Here is a 20235-nt window from a genome sequence, read left to right as displayed (position 1 = left end):
TCCCCCCCCCCCCCCCCCCATTCCTCTTCTCTCTCTCTCTCACACACACAGCGAGGGCAGCCCCCGTCTTTCTTCCCCTCTCTCTCCCTCGCTCTCTCTCTCCATCTGCTGAGAGTCACTCAGGCGGCTTAGATCAGACACTGCAGCGCTCCAGACAAAGGAAGGTGCCGCCAGGAGCGCAGCTACCTATCTGGTCCGTTACATTAAATTGGGCAACCTTGGATTTCCGACACCTATTTATTGGCAGCGCAGCACTACTTTTCAAAGACTTGGGGGGGGAGGGAAATAAAAGACCAAGTGGAGGACTGACTCTCCTCTCAAATAACCTCGACCTAACATGTTTCCTCTTCTTCTCCTCTTGCAGTTCAGTTCCACATCGCTCATTTGTATGAGATTCAGGTAAGTGCTTGCTTTTCTATTTGCTCCAGTTATTCTCCTAAGGGCGTGAGCCGTTTCGTTTGGCTCCCGTCATTTGTAACTGAGAAAATTAAGTGTTGATTGAATGCCGTCCAAGGCGACGGCTCATAAATCAGCCGGCACTGTGGAGCCACAGGGCATCTGAATGCGGAGGGAAAGCCCTGTTCTTTGGGGTTTATTTTGAACCAGGTGCTGACAAATTGAGGAGGGAGCAGGGCGCATAAGTGGGTGGCATGCGGGGGGGATTACTCTCAGCCGATCGGCGGGGTTGCCACGGAAACAAGAGTCTGTCTGTCTCCCCCCCCCCCCCCCCTTTTGTTGAATGCCGGTGGTCTCCCTCTCTCTTCCTGCTGGTTCCAGTGGAAGTACAGTAGCGCTAGCCGGCTGTGTCGGGTTCCTCGTGTCAGAACACGGAAGGCTTTACTGCAGGCCGGGTGAAGACGACCGGGTGTTGAAACAATTCAAAATCTGTGTTTTATTCTCTCCTCTTGTCCCTCTCGCTGTCCTCCCTGTGGTCCACTCCTCGTGATCCAGAAGAGATACCGGGCTGCCAAGGAGGCCTACGAGAGCCTTCTGCAGACGGAGGATCTTCCTGCACAGGTGAAGGCCACTACCCTGCAGCAGCTAGGTAAGAGCGAGCACAGAAGCGTATCTTTTTTTGCGAGGGAACTTTTATTTAGTTCGTCGGAGGTTGATTATTAAGGCGTCTTTTCCAGGCTGGATGCATCACACGGTGGAGCAGCTCGGGGACAGAGCCAGCAGGGACGGCTATGCCATCCAGTGTCTGCAGAAATCTCTGGAGGCCGACCCCAACTCTGGACAGACCTGGTACTTCCTTGGCAGGTACGTCACACACACACACAAATGTTTTCCATGTCTGTAGCACAGCGCTTACAGCCCGTGTCTCCTGCAGGTGCTACTCTAGTATTGGGAAGGTCCAGGACGCCTTCATCTCCTATCGGCAATCCATAGACAAATCAGAGGCCAGTGCAGACACCTGGTGCTCCATAGGGTAAGGGTCAATGTGTTCAGAGGAGGCTGCAGTAAAGTCATCATTTAACATTCTTTTTTTGCAAACATTGCTCATCTCTCCATCATCATCATCATTCCTCCTCATTTTCACCCCTCCTCACTGCTCGCTCTCTCATTTCCCGGTCTTCCTCCTCCCCACAACCCCCTCAGGGTGTTGTACCAGCAGCAGAACCAGCCCATGGACGCCCTGCAGGCCTACATCTGCGCCGTGCAGCTGGACCACAGCCACGCGGCCGCCTGGATGGACCTGGGCACGCTGTACGAGTCCTGCAACCAGCCGCACGATGCCATCAAGTGCTACATCAACGCCACGCGCAGCAAGGGCTGCACCAACACCACCGCGCTGACCCACCGCATCAAATGCCTGCAGGTGGGTGGAGGAGGAGGGGGGGATCAAAGCGACGGGCAACCCGTGCAATGGCTGTCTGGATGCAGCATCACAGCTTTCCTGCTAAGTTATTTTTGTAGCCGGTGTAAAAGTGTTCGCTCACAGACACTGTCAACCGTTAATTGAACGCGCTGCTGTTTTATTTAATTTGCGCGCTCCGCGGGGTCACTCGTTCCCATAAAGCTGTCTCGTGTGGGTAGAGGACATGCAATTAGTAGACAGCGCTGACACTTATTATGCAACTTAAAATGCACGCGTAGACAGATTGATTCACGGGGAAGCTAATGCTAGCCGGTTCAAACTTGACCTTCCATGGATTTATCAACCGGGGGTGCTACCAATCCCCATATCTCATGTGTTAATCTATGATTTTTTATTTTTTTTTGTCCGAGCGATGTCATTTTCCTTTACATATGCATGAAGGAATGTTGCGTTTCCCACCACCAGTTAGCATAAATCCATGGCGTTAAGACGAGCTCAGCGACTCGTTTTAATGGACCTGTCGACTGTGTCTGGGATCACTGCTACTGATCGTCCGCGTGTGGTCGATGCTGTACATGACGTAGGAATGTTAGCCAGCCGAGGCCCAAGTTATCGTTTCCAGCCTAGCTTCGCTTGTGTTATAACCTTTTATCTATTTACCATTGCTGATCATTTCCTTGTTTTGAGGTCATCGTTTGTTTTTTTTTCCTTCCAAAAAAAGAAAGAAAGAAAGCCTTGTGTTTTTATTTATTTTTTTGTTTTTTCACGTCGTTTTCCATTCCCCTAGGCTCAGTTGAGTAACCCCCAGCTCAGTAGCCCCCAGGGTAAAAGTAAAATGCTCCCTCTTATTGAGGAGGCATGGAGTCTGCCAATCCCAGCTGAGCTAACCTCCAGGCAGGGAGGCCTGAGCAGTGCACCACAGCAGGTGAGAGACCAGATAGAGCAACTTACACCTCCACCCTACTCTCTCCCTCCCCTCCCCCTTTGACTTGAGTGCACACTCGGACACATAGCCACGCAACGTACGCACAGACAAACCAGCGGGTCAACGGGTAACGCTTGAGCTTAACGCCACCTTCCACACTGTGTGTGTGTGAATGCAGATGTCTAAAGAGGCCAACACAAAAAAACAACCCCTCTCTTGGAAAAGCATTTTTTTACTCCACTGTTCCTCTCACATTGGGGACTTTTTTAAAAACGTTTTACTCGTAAGCGCACTGTTTCTGCGTCATAGTTAAATAAAATGAAGAAGTCCATTCTTTTTCCCGCACTTTATTTCAAGTGTACCGTGTCCGGGGTCATGGCTGCTTTACGGCATCTGTTTTTCAACGAGGAGGGGTCCGGCCAAGTGTTACCCAGTCCTGCGCATCCCCCCCCCACCCCCACCCCCTTTTTCTTCTCCACCGCACAGTAGCCACTCGGCTTCACCATCACGCTCGCTTCAAGTAAACCCTCCCTCCCCCCCTTAAACAAATACAAAATGAAATAAAACAACAAAGCACTTGTGCAGGCTTTTGTTAATTCTTTCCCCATTCGATTTCTCCTTCTAATAATCCTGTTTTTAATCGAATGTGGTATTCAGGATTACCCCCCCACCGCCCCCTGCAGTTAATTTAAAAATCCAATCTGCACCACTCTGCTGTTTGCTCCTAATCTGCTTTGGTGTAGACCGGGAGAGCCCCCCCCCCCCCCCAGTGTGATCGGTGAGGTCGTGCTGTCGTAGCGTAACCCCCCCCCCCCCGGCTTCCCATTGCCTCTGTCCACACTTCCTCCTCCCCCTCTTTTTCAGTAGTTGACCTTAGCTGTTCTGCTCACAGAGGCCTCCAGCGACGCCCCCTAGTGTTTCCTCACCACTCGCTCACGCCCATCACACGGGTCCGACGCGAGTAGCTCTGTTGTGTCCGTGTCTGTGTGTTGCGATTGCTGTTGTGTCATCGACTAGCATTGGAATGTGTTGGGTTTTATCGGCGTTGACTTGGTGAGAGTCAATTCACTGTGAGACCTAGTATTCCAGGGGGGGGGGGGGTCGTCTTCAATGGGCCAGATGTGACTTATTACATTCCACTTTTTGGATTGCAAAAAAAGCATAAATGAAACAAGCAATACTAGCTTGAGATATTGAGTTCTGGTGTGTATTTCCCGCCCCTAAATTCCCGGGCAGTCACATCTGGCTCATAGGCCCTCTCCGAGGTAACGGTAAGGCTGCCAGTGTGCGGAGTGTGTCCTAACCGTTTTGCTTTTAAAGGTAGAGCCATGCTATGCAAATGCCTTCATGTTGCTCGAAAGCACAATAGGGAAATACATGGAACTGATGTATTAAAAGAGTCCCGATGAAGTCGTCGAGGGCTGCAGGTGCAGCGACGAGAGAACTGCCCCCCTCTCCCCCGGGGCTGTTGTTGCCCTATGGAGCAACACCTTCGGATACACAGGGATGTTTTTGCTCGACCTGTCCTGCTTGTGTGTTTAAGCGCCAACACAGAATCACAGAATTGCTCTCTTTTTCTCTCCTTTCCTTATTCTCCATCCCTTGCTTTGCTTTGACCTCTTTCCAATTGCCGTATCTTTTCCTCCATTTTGCTACTTGATAAACATGCTTGTTTGCTTTAAATTCCCCCCCCCCCCCCACGCTTGCTTTTTGGCTTTCTATTCCGACCCCCGTCCTCCTCTGTGGCCTTTCATTATGTCCCTTCCATTCACGTTCTTTTCCTCCTTGCTTCGGTCTGCACGCGCTCCCGCCATCCCCCCCTCCCCTCCAGGCTTGCAAGCCCAATCACAGTGTGGAGGGCGGGGGTCAGTCTCTGCCCCCTCACGTGGGCCCGCTGGGCCAAGCAGAGGACCAGTCCTGCCCTGCTAAGAGGAGGAGAGCCTCCAGCCCTGCCAAGGTAAACGCCACAGAGACGGCATCATTTACTGCGTTCCTCCTGTAGTAGTTGCAGTCGTGCAGTTAAATCTGAACGTTGTGCTTGTTTTTCAGGGTGACTCATGGGTCAGTAACCCGCCACAGCAGCCAGTTCCCAACTGGTACCTCTCCCAGCAGAAATTACAGGTTAGTAAATTCTTTTATCCCATATTTTACTTTATGCACGATCTGCGCTTTTTAAAATCGAACGGAAACTCTTTATCTGCTGTCCGTCTTCAAGGCGCTGGAACAGTTGCGTAGTAACCGGGCCAGCCTGAAGCCCCCACAGCTTCAGATGCTGGGGCAACTGGAGGCTCAGTTCGCCATGATGCAGCAGCACCAGCACCAGGTAAAGAAACCAACCTTTTTTAACATAATAACTGACGTACGGTGCTCGTTTTCAAGCTGTGACTACATTTAAACTGTGTTGTCGTCATGTTTACAGATGAGACAGAACGCCTCGGTAGGTCAGGCGCGCCCCTCGCTCCCCAACGGCCCCACCGCCAACTCCCTCCCCTCCCCCGGCCTCCACCCCGCCCGGCCCCACCTGGGACTCCACCGGCCCCTCTGCCCGCCCCAGCCGCTGGCCAACGGGCCCGGTGGACACGGACACTCGGAGCCCGTCCCCGCGGGCGACAGCAGTAACAGTAGTAATAATCAGCCGGGGCCCTCGGCCACGGGACCCAACGGAGACGTGCCTTACCTGCAACCTGCCGGCGGCGGCGGCGACGCAGCACTGCTACCTCACACCTGCACAAGCGCGCAGACGCAGGACGCCACGCCGCGCCAGGCCCTGCACCTACACTCCTCTCAGGTTGGGCCTCACTCACCGGTCACCCTTTGTTTGTCAGTCCTTAAAAATGCAAACCCCCTCCGGCACGTTATCTGTCTCTCAGCTTAGAAACGGATATAACTCTGTTTTCATCCTACTGACCTACTTGACTCCATCGAGTGGTTGCGAATGAAACGAGCTGTGAACTCCCTCCCACGAGACTGTAAATGAAAGTATGCGGGGATTGTTACGCACTGAGCCAAGATGTGTACGCAACACATGTGAGAATAGAAATGGGTGCGGCTCACACCTATTATTAAGTTACAGCACCTTAGTCCACACAAGGATCAAAAATGTTGTGAGCATGGTAACTTAATTACTAATGTCACCTCGCCTCTGCTTCCTGCTCCCCCTGTGTAACAGTTGCTCTCTTCTTCCTCCAGGGGCTTCAGAAGGGGTGTGTTCCACATGCGACAGGCTCCAGTAGTGAGGGGACCCTCTCTTACCCCCAGACCCCCAACTCCTCCATCGCCCCCGTGCACCCCAACAATCAGGTTGGACATTCCACTAGCGCCCCGTCGCCACGACAGCAGGCCCACAACCACCTCCCGTCCCCTCCCTCCCTCCCCCACTCCTCTACCTCAGGTGGAGCAGCACCCGGTGCGTCCGCTACCAAAGATAGCAGCAGCAGCAGCAGCAGCGCAGCCGCTCTCGGCAACGGGGGCTCCGAGGGAAAGTCTCCGAGGACGACCGCGGATGGCAAAGCGGTGCAGGCGGACGGCCTGGCCAATCACGTACACTCGGGGGATGGCAAGGGGGCGGAGGGTGGCGAGAAGCCGAGCCTTAGCGCAGACAATCCTAGACTATCTGCCCTGCTGGCAGGGGGGAAGGGCCCTGTGGCGGGCGAGGGGCCGTCACAAGGGACGGCGTCCACCACGACGGAGTCCCACAAGAAAGTCAACAACATCCACCCTGCCGTCCTGCCCTCCACCCCCCACGCACAGGGCAGCTCGGCTGCCTCCTCGCCCATCTCTGCCATATCCACCGCCACGCCCTCGCCGAAATCCTCAGAACACACCCAAACAGGCGGCCACAGCCCCGCCGCCGCCGCCACCTCTGCTGCACCTGCCGTGAACGGCAACGGCAAAGGAGGCATCTCGGAGGACTCGCAAAGCCCGCAGAAGGCCGAGCCGCCCACCGTCACCAGTCTGAAAGCTACGCCTCCACACGGACACGGCTCCTCCTCCTCCTCTTCGTCGTCCTCCATATCCATCTACCCCAGCTCCACAGACGTGCTGAAGGCCTGCAGGTGAGGCCCCGGTTGAGTCCTCTCTTGGTACCTAAGCGTTACGTGTTACGGTGACACTAGTTTGTGAGCTGCATCTGTTGGCAGGTTAAAAGGCTTTGCTGTATGTTAAATCGCGGTGTGGTTTGTGTTGACGATGTCTCCCCCCAGTGGACTTTCAGAGCTACTACACAACCAAAGGGAAATAATTATGTAACTGTAAACAACACCGAAGGCTACTGGGCAGTCTTGTTGCCATGCAGATATTATTTAGCACAGATTATTCAGTGGAATATTCCTCCATTTGGTTGCACGAGTTCCCGCTTGTTTTACATATTTATGTAGTTTGTTCTCCAGTAAAATGGACCGCTAGGAGCAGATATATTTAAGATCTGAGGTAGGTATCCTGTAACGGTGTGTTACTTCTCCCTGATTTATGATCTCGTCACCCGTGCTGTTCCCACTTAAACATTCTCTGCATTGTGTGCAGAAACCTGGGGAGGAACGGCCTCTCCAACAGCAGCATCCTCCTCGATAAGTGCCCCCCGCCCCGGCTGCCCCCTCCACCCTCACCAGCCCTGCCCAAAGACAAGCTCAACCCTCCCACACCCAGCATCTATGTGAGTATCGCCCAAGAGGGCCGCAAGCCACTTCAGGGAGTGTTTGGCAGTTGTTTTTTAAGAAGTCGCGTTCGCTTTGACCTGATGAGTCTTGTTCATTAAAGCAGGTGGTCATAGTGCTATATGATATCCTTTAACTTCCTGTTTCCTGTCTGTGGACCAGCTGGAGAACAAGAGGGACGCTTTCTTCCCCCCACTGCACCAGTTCTGCACAAACCCTTCCAACCCCGTCACCGTCATCAGAGGACTGGCTGGAGCACTCAAACTGGGTAAATGCTTTTGCTTGCAGCAGCGGGGAAGGTATGCCGATCACAAAGACGTCCGTGTTTTAATTATTTCTGTCCCCCTCCCCTCTCCGGGTGTCCGTTCTCCCGGCAGACTTGGGTCTGTTCTCCACGAAGACGTTGGTGGAGGCGAACCCGGAGCACCTGGTGGAGGTCTGGACGCAGCTCTCGCAGCCCGCCGACGAGAACTGGGACCCGGCCGGCACCAAGAAAATGTGGCGCTGCGAGAGCGCCCGCGCTCACACCACTATCGCCAAATACGCCCAGTATCAGGCTGCCTCCTTCCAGGAGTCCCTACGGGTCAGTCCTGCTTCGTCTGTGAAACCAAACTTTTTGACGGCTTACGGTAGCATACAGCTGGCTTCACGTGTTCCTCTTTGTTCTCAGGAGGAAAATGAGAAGAAGGCATTAAAGGAGCCATCGGACACAGAGCCAACATCAGCAGAGAGGTACCTGATCTTTATCTTTAGTGACTTTTATTTTGTTTATTTAGCCCCATAAAGAAATGGTTGTATGCGTTTTGAAAACGTTTTGTGCACATTAAACCACATGTGGCAAATTTCTTTGTGTGTCTTCAGTGTTGCCCGCAAAAGAAGGGGACCCTTGAAGCACATCAAGTTTGGAACCAACATCGATGTGTCGGACGAAAGGAAGTGAGTCTGGATCTGGATTTGTTGTCTTTTAAGACGCTTTGTAAACATGGTTTTATGACAACTCGCCCCCCACACTCTCTCTCTCTCTCTCCAGGTGGAAACAGCAGCTCCAGGAGCTCAGCAAACTGCCGGCCTTCGCTCGCGTCGTATCAGCCGGCAACCTGCTGAGCCACGTGGGTCACACCATCCTGGGCATGAACACCGTTCAGCTCTACATGAAGGTCCCCGGGAGCAGGATAGCAGGTTGATGCACAAACCGGCCTGAAAACGTACTTCTGGTACAAATGATTACTGCTGTTTCCAGAGCGTGGATTCGTGCACTCAAAGAGGTTTTTGTCCCTCTCAGGTCACCAGGAGCACAATAACTTCTGCGCCGTCAACATCAACATCGGACCGGGCGACTGTGAATGGTTTGCGGTGCCGGAGCCGTACTGGGGAGTGATGAGCAACTTCTGTGAAAAGTAAGCTGGACGGGAGGGACGTTTTAAAGATGGCCATCTTCTGCGTAAGTCACGGGCCCCTCATCCAATCCATTCCTGTATTCATCCCGACCGTCTTCCCCCTCCAGGAACAACATCAACTTCCTGATGGGCTCGTGGTGGCCCAACCTGGAGGACCTGTACGAGGCTGACGTGCCCGTCTACCGGTTCATCCAGCGCCCCGGCGACCTGGTGTGGCTCAACACCGGCACCGTCCACTGGGTGCAGGCCATCGGCTGGTGCAACAACATCGCCTGGAACGTTGGACCTCTCACCGGTACGCCCGGGATTGTGGGACGTGGGTTCACGATACTCAAGCCGCTAGAGTTCTAGACAGTTTGATTTGTCTTACAGAAATGATGTCTGATATGATGACCTTTACTGTGATATTTGAAACGCTTTTCTGCTGATTGGTGACCTTTTTATTTAATTACTGCGGGATTTGATCCCTGCATTTTCTTTTTAGTTGTATGATGGCACGAATACACTTCCATAATAACCAGTGCACCTGTTTATGCCGGCCACATAATCATGTCAAATAATGTGAAATATGTCTTTCAGCCCACCAGTACAAGCTGGCTGTGGAGCGCTACGAGTGGAACAAGCTCCAGAGTGTCAAGTCCATGGTTCCCATGGTGCACCTCTCCTGGAACATGTCGCGCAACATCAAAGTGTCCGACCACAAGCTGTTTGAGATGATCAAGTGAGTCACCGAGTCCCTCGGCGGGGTTTACTTTGCGTTATTACGAGCTGGCTTTTCTTTTTTCCGAGCGTGACACAATGCGTCGTCGTCGTCACAGGTACTGCCTGCTGCGGACGCTGAAGCAGTGCCAGTGGGTGAAGGAGGCGCTGGCGACGGCCGGCAAGGAAACGGTGCTGAGGCCGCGGACCAGGGACGAGCCGGCCCACTACTGCACCATCTGTGAGGTCAGTAAGCACACGGGGAGGGGGGGGGTCGCGGATTTTAAAAGGTTTTTTTGTGATTCAGTGTTCAGATGCTCCGTTGACATAGAATGAAAGGCCGACTCAGTTTTTGTGTGAGCCAATTAATGGGCACGTATAATGGGTTTAATTTGAATGCGGGGCTTTCGCTGTTCAGCTGAAATGTGTCCGTATCCAATTAAACGTCTGCCGTCGTGTCCTAGAAATTGCTCTGCTATTCACGGTCTAGATGATGTCATCTCTGCAGTCTCAGATTCACAAATCAAAGCTCCGTTGCAATATAACAGGAGCGACACCGAAGACGGTCAGTCGTCGCCGCCCCCCTCACGTGTGTGTGTTTGTGTGTGTGTGTGTGTGTGTGTGTGTGTGTGTGTGTGCGTGCGTGCGCGTGCGCTCTGCAGGTGGAGGTGTTCAACCTGCTGTTTGTGCGCCGTGAGCTCCTGTCCAAGAAGCAGCACGTGGTCCACTGCCAGGACTGCGCCAGGAAAGGCAGCGCCACTCTGGACAACTTCGTGGTGCTGGAGCAGCACAGGATGGAGGACCTGATGCAGGTCTACGACCAGTTCACATTAGTAAGTCACCAGACCGAGGGAGGTGGGGGGACTTCAAAATGAAGGGAGATGATTTAGTTTTTCCTGAACTAATTGTCGTGTGTGCTCTTCCTCCCCAGGCCCCTCCTCTTCATTCGTCTTCATCTTGACATTAGGTGACACCTCCTTCTTCGTCTTCTGCTGTGGAGCCATGAAGCCCCCCCCCTTCCCCCATTCACAGGAACTTGTATTAAGAATATAATGAAAAAGAACATCTACATACGCGGACCATTTCTGATATTCAGGAAAGCCAAGGCCCCCCCCCCCCCCCCTTCCCCACCCATTATGGCTGGTCTCCATAGCCACGGCTGGAGGCTGAGGCGGCCGAGTGTGTCTGTCTATGCAACCTGTTTTTTGAAGTGCTGGGGCCTGGCCCTTCCAGAGGGGGGCGCCACCGAGCTCACAAACAGGACTTTGTTTCTCCCCTTCTCTCTTCCCCTCCCAGCCCCCTCTAGTGACTGGCTCAGCCCTGTTTTAATGGAGGACTTAATCAAAAAACGGTTGGGAACGGGGGGGAGGGGTGGGATTCTTAATGCGTGATTAAAAATGTTTTGTAGATACTTGTTAACTGTCACAACTGGCAACACCACCCGTAAAAGACTACTGACTTGACAAGCTCTCTCTCTCTCTCTCTCTCCCGTCTTTACTTTTTCTATTCTGGTAACAGGATGAAATGTCGGCTTTGATTTATAGAATTTCCCCAAAAATTTTGTTCAGTTTGTCCTTCTAAGGAGCACTAGCCTAACTGGTCTTTTTCTATGGTAGATAGTCATTTTAAGACTCTTTGGACAGCAAAGTCTCCAAAAAAATTTGTAATGTGAAGAGTTAAGTTGATTTTCTTTTCTTTCTATTTTCTTTTCTTTTTTTACAGATTTTATGTTTTACTTTTGTCTTGTTCTTTTCAAAACTATGACTTTTTTTTTTCTAGGTAAAAAAAGGAAAAAAATGTAGAAAAAAAACAACTTACTAGCCAAGTCACACAGAGAATGGGTTGCACATAGACTTATGGAAAAAAAGTTTAATTTGTGATTTTTGTTATGTTTCTAATCTTGATGTAAATTTACACTATTTATAAATACATATTTATTGCTTGAAAATATTTGTTGATGGAATGCTGTTATTTTTTTCCAGAGTACCTGCCATTAAATTTGAAGGAGTTTTGTCATTTTAACACAACTCCTCTTACATTTTCTATATATAAATAAAATTGCTTAGCAAGCATTGTACAGAAACGGACATTTAAAATTGTTTTATTGTTTGAAGAATGTTTTATGATGAGTCAATAAACACAACGTTGTCAAATTATCCATGCTCTTCGGTTTCTCAAACGCACCACAATAGTTTCATAACCCTTTGGTGTCATTTACAGGAATAATACAAACGGAGGCATTGATGTTTAGAGTGAAGGCCTGAAACCCAGCAGACAATGTAGCTGTAGACTGACACACACAGAATCCTACACTGTATGCCAGGTCCAGAACTTACCCAGTGTCTCAAAATGTCATTTTTATTTCACATATAAATCACTCTGTCCTCTGAACTACCCGTGCAGTCGAGGATTAGCTGCGTCGAAGGCTTTCTTCTTCGCAGTGGGTGTGCATTCAAGACATTTTCTTTGAAATTCAAAAGCCGCGTGGTAGAAAAACCACAAGTGAAAGTGTGTGGACTTCAAATAGAAACCGCCGTTTGGGGAAAAAAGGGATTCCAAATGCGTCTGGAAAAAAAAAAATATTACAGCGCATTTGAAAAAAACGTACAAAAAGAGCTGCAGAAACGTGCTCCGAGTGACGTGCCTGCCAGCGGAGACCCAGTAGCCAGATGTAGCTGCTGCCAGCCCCACAGGATCTACACTGACTACTGAGCAACCGCCGGGGGGCCCTGCGGCTCGGGAGCCAAAATGGCCGCACGGCTGCCACATTTTCAGCCAATGCGGTAAACAAAAACTTCACACGCACAGGGAAAGTGTCATCAGTGTCGGCCACTGCTGATGTGATGCAGGTGAGGAAGTGACTAAGAATACTCTTAATTAAAATGTGTATGCTGCGATACAGCTCTAATGCAATGACAGTCCCTCAAACATGACAAGATGGCAAACCGTCTTCATTGTAACCAGACAGAAGCTCAAAGATTGTCGGAGTATCTAAACAGTAAATCAATAAAAATAAAAGACAGATTAGAAAAGAGCATTTACAGGTTGTGCTGCATGCGGCTAAACAGCCATTTCTCTCCTCGTCTCCCTCTTTGCCTTCTTGAGCTTTTCCAGCCACCGAAACCAAGATGGCCGTCTGTTGCGGCGACCATTTTGACTGCCACAGATGGACGCTTCCACCACCTTTCCTGGCGTGTCCATCTGTTGTTGGAGAGTCTGATGGGAGTCCTGAAAAAGAAAGACACTGGGGGTGAGAATCGGTCGAGTTGGGAGATTAAGAAGCCAACATTTTATATTCAACCTTTGAAAGTGAGAGTTGAATTCTGTGGTGGTGATAAAGCAGGGCCTAAGTGTACTGTGATATTGCTGCTGTTGTCTTTCTTAAGTACTTCCACAAACGCTTTTACTTTGGCGGAGGCACACGAGGGACAAAACCAAGGGCGGGCTGTAAAAAAAAAAAAAGAAATGGTGATTCCAGGAAACGAGATGTCAGTTTTAGAACAGGAAGTCTTCATCAGTTAAGAAGATTAAGACTTCCCGTTGGCATGTCTGAAACGACAAAGACAGGAAACTTGAGTTCTGCGATACAGTGACAAAAGTGTTGTATGTTACGAGAGACGGGGGGGTCGTCAGTCGCAAAATGGTTACGCAATGAACATTCTGTATGCTAAAGTGTTGCACACCACACTATCTCACGCTCTGTCATCACACGAGGTGTTCAATGGGGGTCAGACCCAAAAAAGTTGGACTGGTCCTTGAACACTCTCTGTATATCCTCCACCGATATCCTGTACATGGCAGTGATCCAGCAGAGAGGTATGTGAACTCTGCTTGGCCCGGACCACAACCAACCCCCCCCTGAAAACCAGACCTCCTAACAATGTCTCCCTGTGTCGCAATGGGGGGGGGGGGGGGGAGGGAAAGGGGTTAAACCAGCAGTGTGTGATCAAATACCCCTGCCCCCCCCCCCCACCCCTCTCCTTCCTTCCTGTTCCCTCCGTCTCTGCCCTGCCTGCTCTGGTGTTTCCGCCTTTGAGAGAAACAGACAGGCGGCCATGACTGCTAATTTAAACCGGTCCGATTGTCTCTGCATGCGTTTCCCACAGCTATGTATAGATGCCTGCAATAAACCAAGTAGGTCAGTGTGTGTGACACACACACACACACACACACACACACACACACACACACCTATAGACGCACATACACACACACACACACCGGGCCCTGACCTCTAAAATTGTCTGACTTGTCCATTCATACACTCCCACCTCTGCTGCAAATGATCCTCCCTGATTGGCTGTCACTATCAGCCAATGGCACGGCTTCCTGCTGCCCATTCATAAAACCCTGGGTCATTGAGGATAATGTAGCATGAAGGCACGTGCAAAAGAAGAAGAGGGCGAAACACTTTAAAAAGAAATGAATTACTAATTCAGTAGTGTAAGTGGATTCATGTCACATAAATATGGATGAAAGAAAAAGAATAAACGGATGCTTTTATGAGTTTATAACTGATATTAATGCATATTGGTGGTGTAATATCAACTGAGTCTGTTTATCGTCTGTTACGTGTCTGTAATTGCAAACAGCAAATTCCCGTTTGTGCGTTTTGAGAATCTAAATTTCCATTTATTTAAATTCGCAATTAGCGGAATTTCAGGTGAAATTGCATCCTTTAAATTTAAACGTTTTTAGATGTGTCCTTAAAAGTCCCGCTCTGACCCAACATTCCTGTGTGTTTAATGAGTAATGAGCCGAGGGCCCCGAGGGCCGGGATAATTTCCCCCTTTTTCTTGTTTTCTCAGGCTATCGCTCTCACTCTGTTTCCTCCGCCTCGTTCGACTCAAAGGCGCAAACTCACACAACTTGAATCCATTCCAGTGTTGTTTCACCCCCCCCCCCCCCCCTGTACTTACAACCCCTGCTAGTTTTCTGACCGTTTTCAACCTCCTCCACGTTACTATAAGGAAACGTGTGACTGTGTCAAAGTGACTCACCTATATGGAGTCTAGTGTGTGACATCCACAGCACAGACCTATAGCTGAGAGGGAAAGATGGGGGGGCACTCAATCATACAAGCTGAATGGAACCTTTTTTCAATTAATAATTCATAATGTATGGCAAGAATATTCCATCTGCTCTGGCAGAACGCAGTGACAGGAAGGATGTAAATCACCAGGTAACGTCTGGGCCTCTTTGTCTGTGTTGCGTAAGCATATATTCGTATATATAGATATATATAATAACATGATGTATGTATGACTAAAACTGCAAAGATTTGAAGTAGTTATTGTGGGAAATGTATGAAATAACTAACTTAAAAACCCACGTATGAGTCACAAATAACAACACTTCATCACAAAATGAAGCATGTTAAATCACAGACGGATTATGAATGACTATCTTATTATATAAAAGGTGTTTTTTCCTGTTTTTTTTTACGTTCGTTCTCTGTAATTTGGGGGATGAATGTCGCTTTGCTTAGCCGCAGGATAGAATCCATCCGCTCAACAATACAAACTGTCGTCTAGGCCGCATGATGCGATGGGAAGGCATGTTTGCGAGAGGCTATCCAAGATAACACAAAAACGAAAATGAGAGGTGCTACCCATTGCTATGGAAACAGAGAGTAATTAGCACAGAGTGCTGTTGAGAGAGAAAAGCGGCGAGAGTGAGAGGCATCGTGATATTATATTAGGTGTGCGAGTGGGATGTTGGCCTGCTTTCAGGAGACGAGCAGCGAGAGGAGGAAGAGGAGGGGGATGAAGTCACGGTCGTGCAGGTTTTCAGGTGTCGCTACACGCCGGCGGAAGACGATAACTTCCTTCGCGCCGACTCAATCTTTCACAGTGAAGTCGATTAAGAAATGAGCTCTTTTTGCTGGAGGAGGGAGTGCGACAGACTTCCTCCGTGCTGCTGATCTGGCTCATGCTGCTACAGCCCCCCCCATGTTCTACACGGATGTGTCTGTCCATCTGCTGGTCATGTGATCAGACGGGACACGTCTTCCCATCGCGTTGGAGCGTCTGAACAAAGACTAGGGCGAAACAGACCACAGTTTGTGAGGTTATCTTGCTTTTATAAATTGGAAAGGAAGCATCATGGGATATGAGAGTGATGAGCATTGATGTTTGTTTTCCAGGATGTAGTATACATTTTGGTATACTTCTTTTGCTTAAACTAACACAATTTGGTGAAAACATTACTTTCATTTTATATTACATTATATACAGCCGACCTGGTTTCTAACTGTTTGGAAAGACTGCGGCTGCAATCTCACTGGTACAATTTTGATAAAACTGGAAGCAATGGTGCTCCGATTGGCGCCTTGTCTCGCTTGCGTCATTTTCACGGCGGATTACTTTTAATTAATCTTGTGCAATCTTCATTTCCGAACGTTTATTCATAAAAGTGACTCTACCGCAGATATCCTGCTTCAAATTCACACATTTCTACTTGTTTGCACAGTGGCGCAGCTGATAGTTATTGGGGTTGGACTCCGAGTAGGGCCCCTGAAAGTAAACTTCCACCCCCTTCATACTGCTGCTCTTGTCCATCCCCCCCTCCGCATCAGTCGACAACAAATCTAATCTAACAATGTTTAATATGTCAACGCTGAGTGCATTTTCAGAGGCTCACACTCAAAACACCCACACAGTCGGCTCACAATTCTTCTGTTCTTCGAGCGTCGAGCGACTCCTCAATCACCCTCTTTTCTGCAGCGGCTAATGGCAGCCAGGAGCCCACGGGCGCGTATATGCTACGAACAATTATGCAGATGTGCGCTAAAACCACTTTGGCGGCATAATCCAACAATCAGTCCATTATAGTAATTGTCATTACCGAGTGGGCGATTACAGCTCCGACAGAGATGCTGAAGAACAAGGCAGAGCGACACTGGTTTTATGCAAATGACCCAAAGCCCCATTTATGTTCGATGTAATGTCACTGTATTTCTGTAGTTAACACCGAGTGAGCGTGTGTGTGTGTGTGTGTGTGTGAGACCACCTATTGGTTTACAGGCAGGAGCTGTTAACCGTAAAAAAAAATTGTATGATAGAAATTTCAGGTTTTTAAGGGACTGTGCACAAATGATTCGGGGAGTAGGCGGGGTCAGAAAAGGGGGCGGGTTATGTCGTTTTTCGTTTTGCTGGAGATTTTTGGCTAAACAGGGATTTTTTTAAATTTTTTTGTTCTCTTCTTGCGCGAGATGCTGTAAAAAAGATTGAATAGTTTTATCAAAATAATTACGGGGAGGATTACTTTTGTTATAAAGGTGCGTTTCGCCATTTATCTTGAAATTTTATGTTAATCACCCACGAGAGCTTTTTGTTTTTAGAAAGTTAACATCGGGTTCAGCCCCCTTTCCCGCCTCGACAACTTTTATACAATCCATAACTTACGCCACGGAGGTTATGTTTTCAGTTTGTTTGTTTGTCAGCAGGCCTACGGACAAACTACTGACCTGATTTTCAAAAGGGTGTCGCTGAGAGAAGAACCCACAACATTTCGGATTGGCCGTGGCGTAAACCATAGTTGTGGCCAGTTGAATTTTTCTTCTTCTATGGTATCGCCATAGTTTTTTTCCCCTGTGGTATCTGCGTATCATACGCAGATACCACAGGAGAGCGCTGAGGTCATCGGACCACTTTGTCCAGTTGTAATGCATCAGCTGGGAGCTTAAGGGTGTCATGTGAGGAGGCAACATGTCAGCAGCTCCAATAATGTGGTTAACTTAAAGAGGAAGGCGAGGAATGTATACTGAACTCAACCCCAGTCCTCCTCCTCCTCCTTCCCCCTTCAGTCATGGGTTCTCCACTGGGTAATCGCATACCAAAAACACAAGAATTTCCCTCTCTCTCCTCTCCAGCCCCCCCTCCCCCTATAGCTGTCAAGCTGGCCGGAGTTCACCAGGAGCAACCCGGAGAGTTTTTGCCTTCAAACTAAAAGCATCTAGCTCTTGTGGGTGATATTCTAGCCTTCAAACTTTTATTTCTGGCGAATTAAGACACAGTTAAAGGGAAGTTATATTTAGCTGATAGTAACATCGCATATTGTTTCACAGATGAAATATTAGAGAAGAAGATTAGTTGATCAACAGAAAATTGATGGAGAATGTGATAAGTTCCCTCTTTCAATTGAGATTATATATTGCTCTTCTTTGTTTTAGGTTATAGTATACTGATCATTGTTATTTCATAAACAGACTTACAATATGTGTGACGAAGTAGGGAGAACAAAAATCTATCTATCTCACTATTGCAACTGACCCTTATTATGAAATAGGTAACCGGAAGTCTAGGTTTTATTGGAGCTTCTTGACGCTCGTGGCAGCGGTTCGGAGAGCGGCTTCCAGAGCGGTTCCCAAACTGCCTGTAATGTGAATGAAATACAGAAGAAACGCCGGGACGCATTCCTGAGACCCAGAGACACCCATGGCCTACCGCGACATACAGACAGAGCGCGTGCGCGCGTGAACCGTGCGTCTCTGCGGGGGTGGAGAGCTTGGAGACCACACACTTTGCGCATTACCCCCCCCCCCCCCCCCCCAACCACACACACACACACACGGGAACGAGCAGCACACTTTGCCCCTCAAAGTAGCAAAACATTTAACTTACAGAAAAAGAAAAGTGACTGTTCGGCAACGCTGTAGATGTGGCTTTGGGTTTTTTTTAAAACGACAGTTTGGTGCGTAAAAATGCCCCTTTTTAAGCAAGTGGAGAGACTCAAATGTGCTCCCTGAAAAGCCCCCGCATGGCCAGAGAAAAGCATAACTGAGATGATAAGGTGGACTTTGGTCGAAGTGAGCAGTTAGTAGCGACAGTCGCGTTGAATAAAAACAATAATACCGGATTGTTTTTCACGTTTTCCAGTGCGATCACACGCCGCGTTGCATGGATCGACTGCGATCGGCGGAATGGTGCCGCCGAACGTGAGAAAAAAAAAAAGTCTGTTAAATTTCCCCCTTTCTCCAACAACGAGTGACCGAGGCTGGAGGGGGGCAAGTTCTTAAAGCCCACCAGGAGATAAAGTGCCGAAAAGTGTCTCCACTTACCGTGGCTGCGTCTTGCTGGCCGCATGTCCCCATGAGAGTGTGTTGTGAGAGTGTGTGCGTGTGTGTGTGTGCAACGGAGACGCATACCGATGCTTGCGGTCGGAAGCGCAGCGCGACACGTCAACGCGCGTTGCTTCCATATCATAAGGGGGGGGGGGGGTTCTTCAGCTGCTGCCTGGCTCAGCGGTGCACAAACCAGGGTCCGGGGACCTCCGAGGGGGCACGACGCAGCCGAGCGGGGAGTGTAAAACAAGACACACATGTCGCTGTGGTTTCAGGTGATGTAGAGCTCAGAGGCGTTGTTGCGTGAAATCAATGTCAGTTCATTATCGTAAGACCATCTAGTCCCTGCTTCTAATGGGCTGTGGAGGCAGAGCTCCCATTGACTTTTGTTACATTTGGTGTTTTGTGCGTGAAATTTGGTCTCTGAATTGAAAATCAAAACTTTATTTCCAGTTAAATGTATATATTGTTCTTGGCATTATTGTCGTAAATATTAGATGAATAGCATTTTAAACCTCATATATACGTTACTTTTTGTAGTTTATTGGTTATTTTACAAGACCTACTGCATCACCACAGACTGCGGCTATCATATCCAAAATTCCAGACCAAATGGGAAAATAGAAGATACAAGGAATACCACAACGTGCATGTCTTAACACTGAACGTGAGATTTTAGGCTCAAGCAATGATGTCCCTATACGGTGATTTATTTAGGATGTGATGGAACAAGTCCGTCTGTCAATCCCTGCTGCAACATTACATCAATTTGACATTTCATAGAAAACACTGAAACACCAATTCATGCACACACACACACACACACACACACACACACACACACACACACACACACACACACACACACACATACACACAAAAGCTGCTTCTGGGGAATATCACTCCTATTTTCTCCTTGTGAACTTGAAAATGCAAGCAAGTCTGTGTGTGATTTCCCCACCCTGACACCTTCTCAAACACACACACACACACACACACACACACACACACACACACACACACATCTACACACACACACACACACACACACACACACACACACACAGTCTGAATGAATCCCTGCAGCAGCAGGAGCGAGCTGCTGTTTTTAATTGAACAGATAACGGGACTGAATGGTTTTGTCTGCAGTGGAATGGGAAGCTTTTGGAGATTTGTTTCTCCTGCTGCTGCCTGCTGCACCAAGGAGACAAACACCCGGCATCTCTACCAGTCTCTCTCTCTCTCTCTCTCTCTCTCTCTCTCTCTCTCTCTCTCTCTCTGCAGTGGTTCAACACCGAAGCATGGGCAGCACGAGACACAGACAGGCATACAAATAGGCACCCAGGCACATATATGGCACGTAGAAAACAGAAACATCAAGTGCTTACCGGCGGGCTTCCTCCAGACTGTCCCCCCCAGGGGCAACCCCAGACTCCGTGATCTGCCTCTTTAATTCTCCCTCATCTATCTCTTCACACACTTGTGTCTGTCTTTCTTTCTCCACCTTTTTTTCCCCTTTCTCTTCTTCTCTTATCTGTGGTGCTGCATCCTACAGGACCCCCGGTATCCTCCTCTCCATCCCTCCCTCTGCTCTCCACCGGTCTCTACACTGATCTTTTAAGTCTGCCAACCTCTCCACTGATCAATAGACAGCCGGCGAAGCGAGCTCTGCTGCCTCC

General features: G+C 49.2%; 1 protein-coding gene and 1 long non-coding RNA gene across 3 annotated transcripts in view; one reads left to right on the top strand and one right to left on the bottom strand.

Moving 5' to 3' along the window:
* LOC116385991 (histone demethylase UTY-like) overlaps positions 1 to 11648 on the top strand; it is a 16890-nt gene extending 5242 nt beyond the window's left edge. The window contains exons 8-30 of one of the 2 annotated variants that reach the window (XM_031851890.1): positions 365 to 399; positions 952 to 1045; positions 1134 to 1260; positions 1331 to 1429; positions 1600 to 1819; positions 2607 to 2744; positions 4576 to 4701; positions 4794 to 4865; positions 4960 to 5067; positions 5164 to 5532; positions 5934 to 6799; positions 7266 to 7395; positions 7559 to 7664; positions 7774 to 7979; positions 8067 to 8128; positions 8258 to 8332; positions 8427 to 8575; positions 8679 to 8793; positions 8901 to 9088; positions 9373 to 9514; positions 9612 to 9738; positions 10155 to 10325; positions 10424 to 11648. In XM_031851890.1, coding sequence (XP_031707750.1) covers positions 365 to 399; positions 952 to 1045; positions 1134 to 1260; positions 1331 to 1429; positions 1600 to 1819; positions 2607 to 2744; positions 4576 to 4701; positions 4794 to 4865; positions 4960 to 5067; positions 5164 to 5532; positions 5934 to 6799; positions 7266 to 7395; positions 7559 to 7664; positions 7774 to 7979; positions 8067 to 8128; positions 8258 to 8332; positions 8427 to 8575; positions 8679 to 8793; positions 8901 to 9088; positions 9373 to 9514; positions 9612 to 9738; positions 10155 to 10325; positions 10424 to 10453 — 3755 coding nt within the window. In that variant the 3' untranslated portion in view covers positions 10454 to 11648. The remainder of the gene's footprint in view (positions 1 to 364; positions 400 to 951; positions 1046 to 1133; positions 1261 to 1330; positions 1430 to 1599; positions 1820 to 2606; positions 2745 to 4575; positions 4702 to 4793; positions 4866 to 4959; positions 5068 to 5163; positions 5533 to 5933; positions 6800 to 7265; positions 7396 to 7558; positions 7665 to 7773; positions 7980 to 8066; positions 8129 to 8257; positions 8333 to 8426; positions 8576 to 8678; positions 8794 to 8900; positions 9089 to 9372; positions 9515 to 9611; positions 9739 to 10154; positions 10326 to 10423) is intronic. The other variant, XM_031851891.1, reaches the window with a different exon arrangement.
* Positions 11578 to 20235, bottom strand: LOC116385993 (uncharacterized). The gene is made up of 2 exons (XR_004212926.1): positions 19945 to 20235; positions 11578 to 12720 (listed from the first exon to the last, which is right to left on the bottom strand). It is a non-coding gene; the product is annotated as an uncharacterized LOC116385993 (long non-coding RNA).

The sequence above is a fragment of the Anarrhichthys ocellatus genome, unplaced genomic scaffold (assembly GCF_004355925.1).
Source record: "Anarrhichthys ocellatus isolate YVR2014 unplaced genomic scaffold, GSC_Weel_1.0 scaffold12, whole genome shotgun sequence".
Taxonomy (NCBI): domain Eukaryota; kingdom Metazoa; phylum Chordata; class Actinopteri; order Perciformes; family Anarhichadidae; genus Anarrhichthys; species Anarrhichthys ocellatus.
This window is presented reverse-complemented; position numbering and strand designations above follow the sequence as displayed.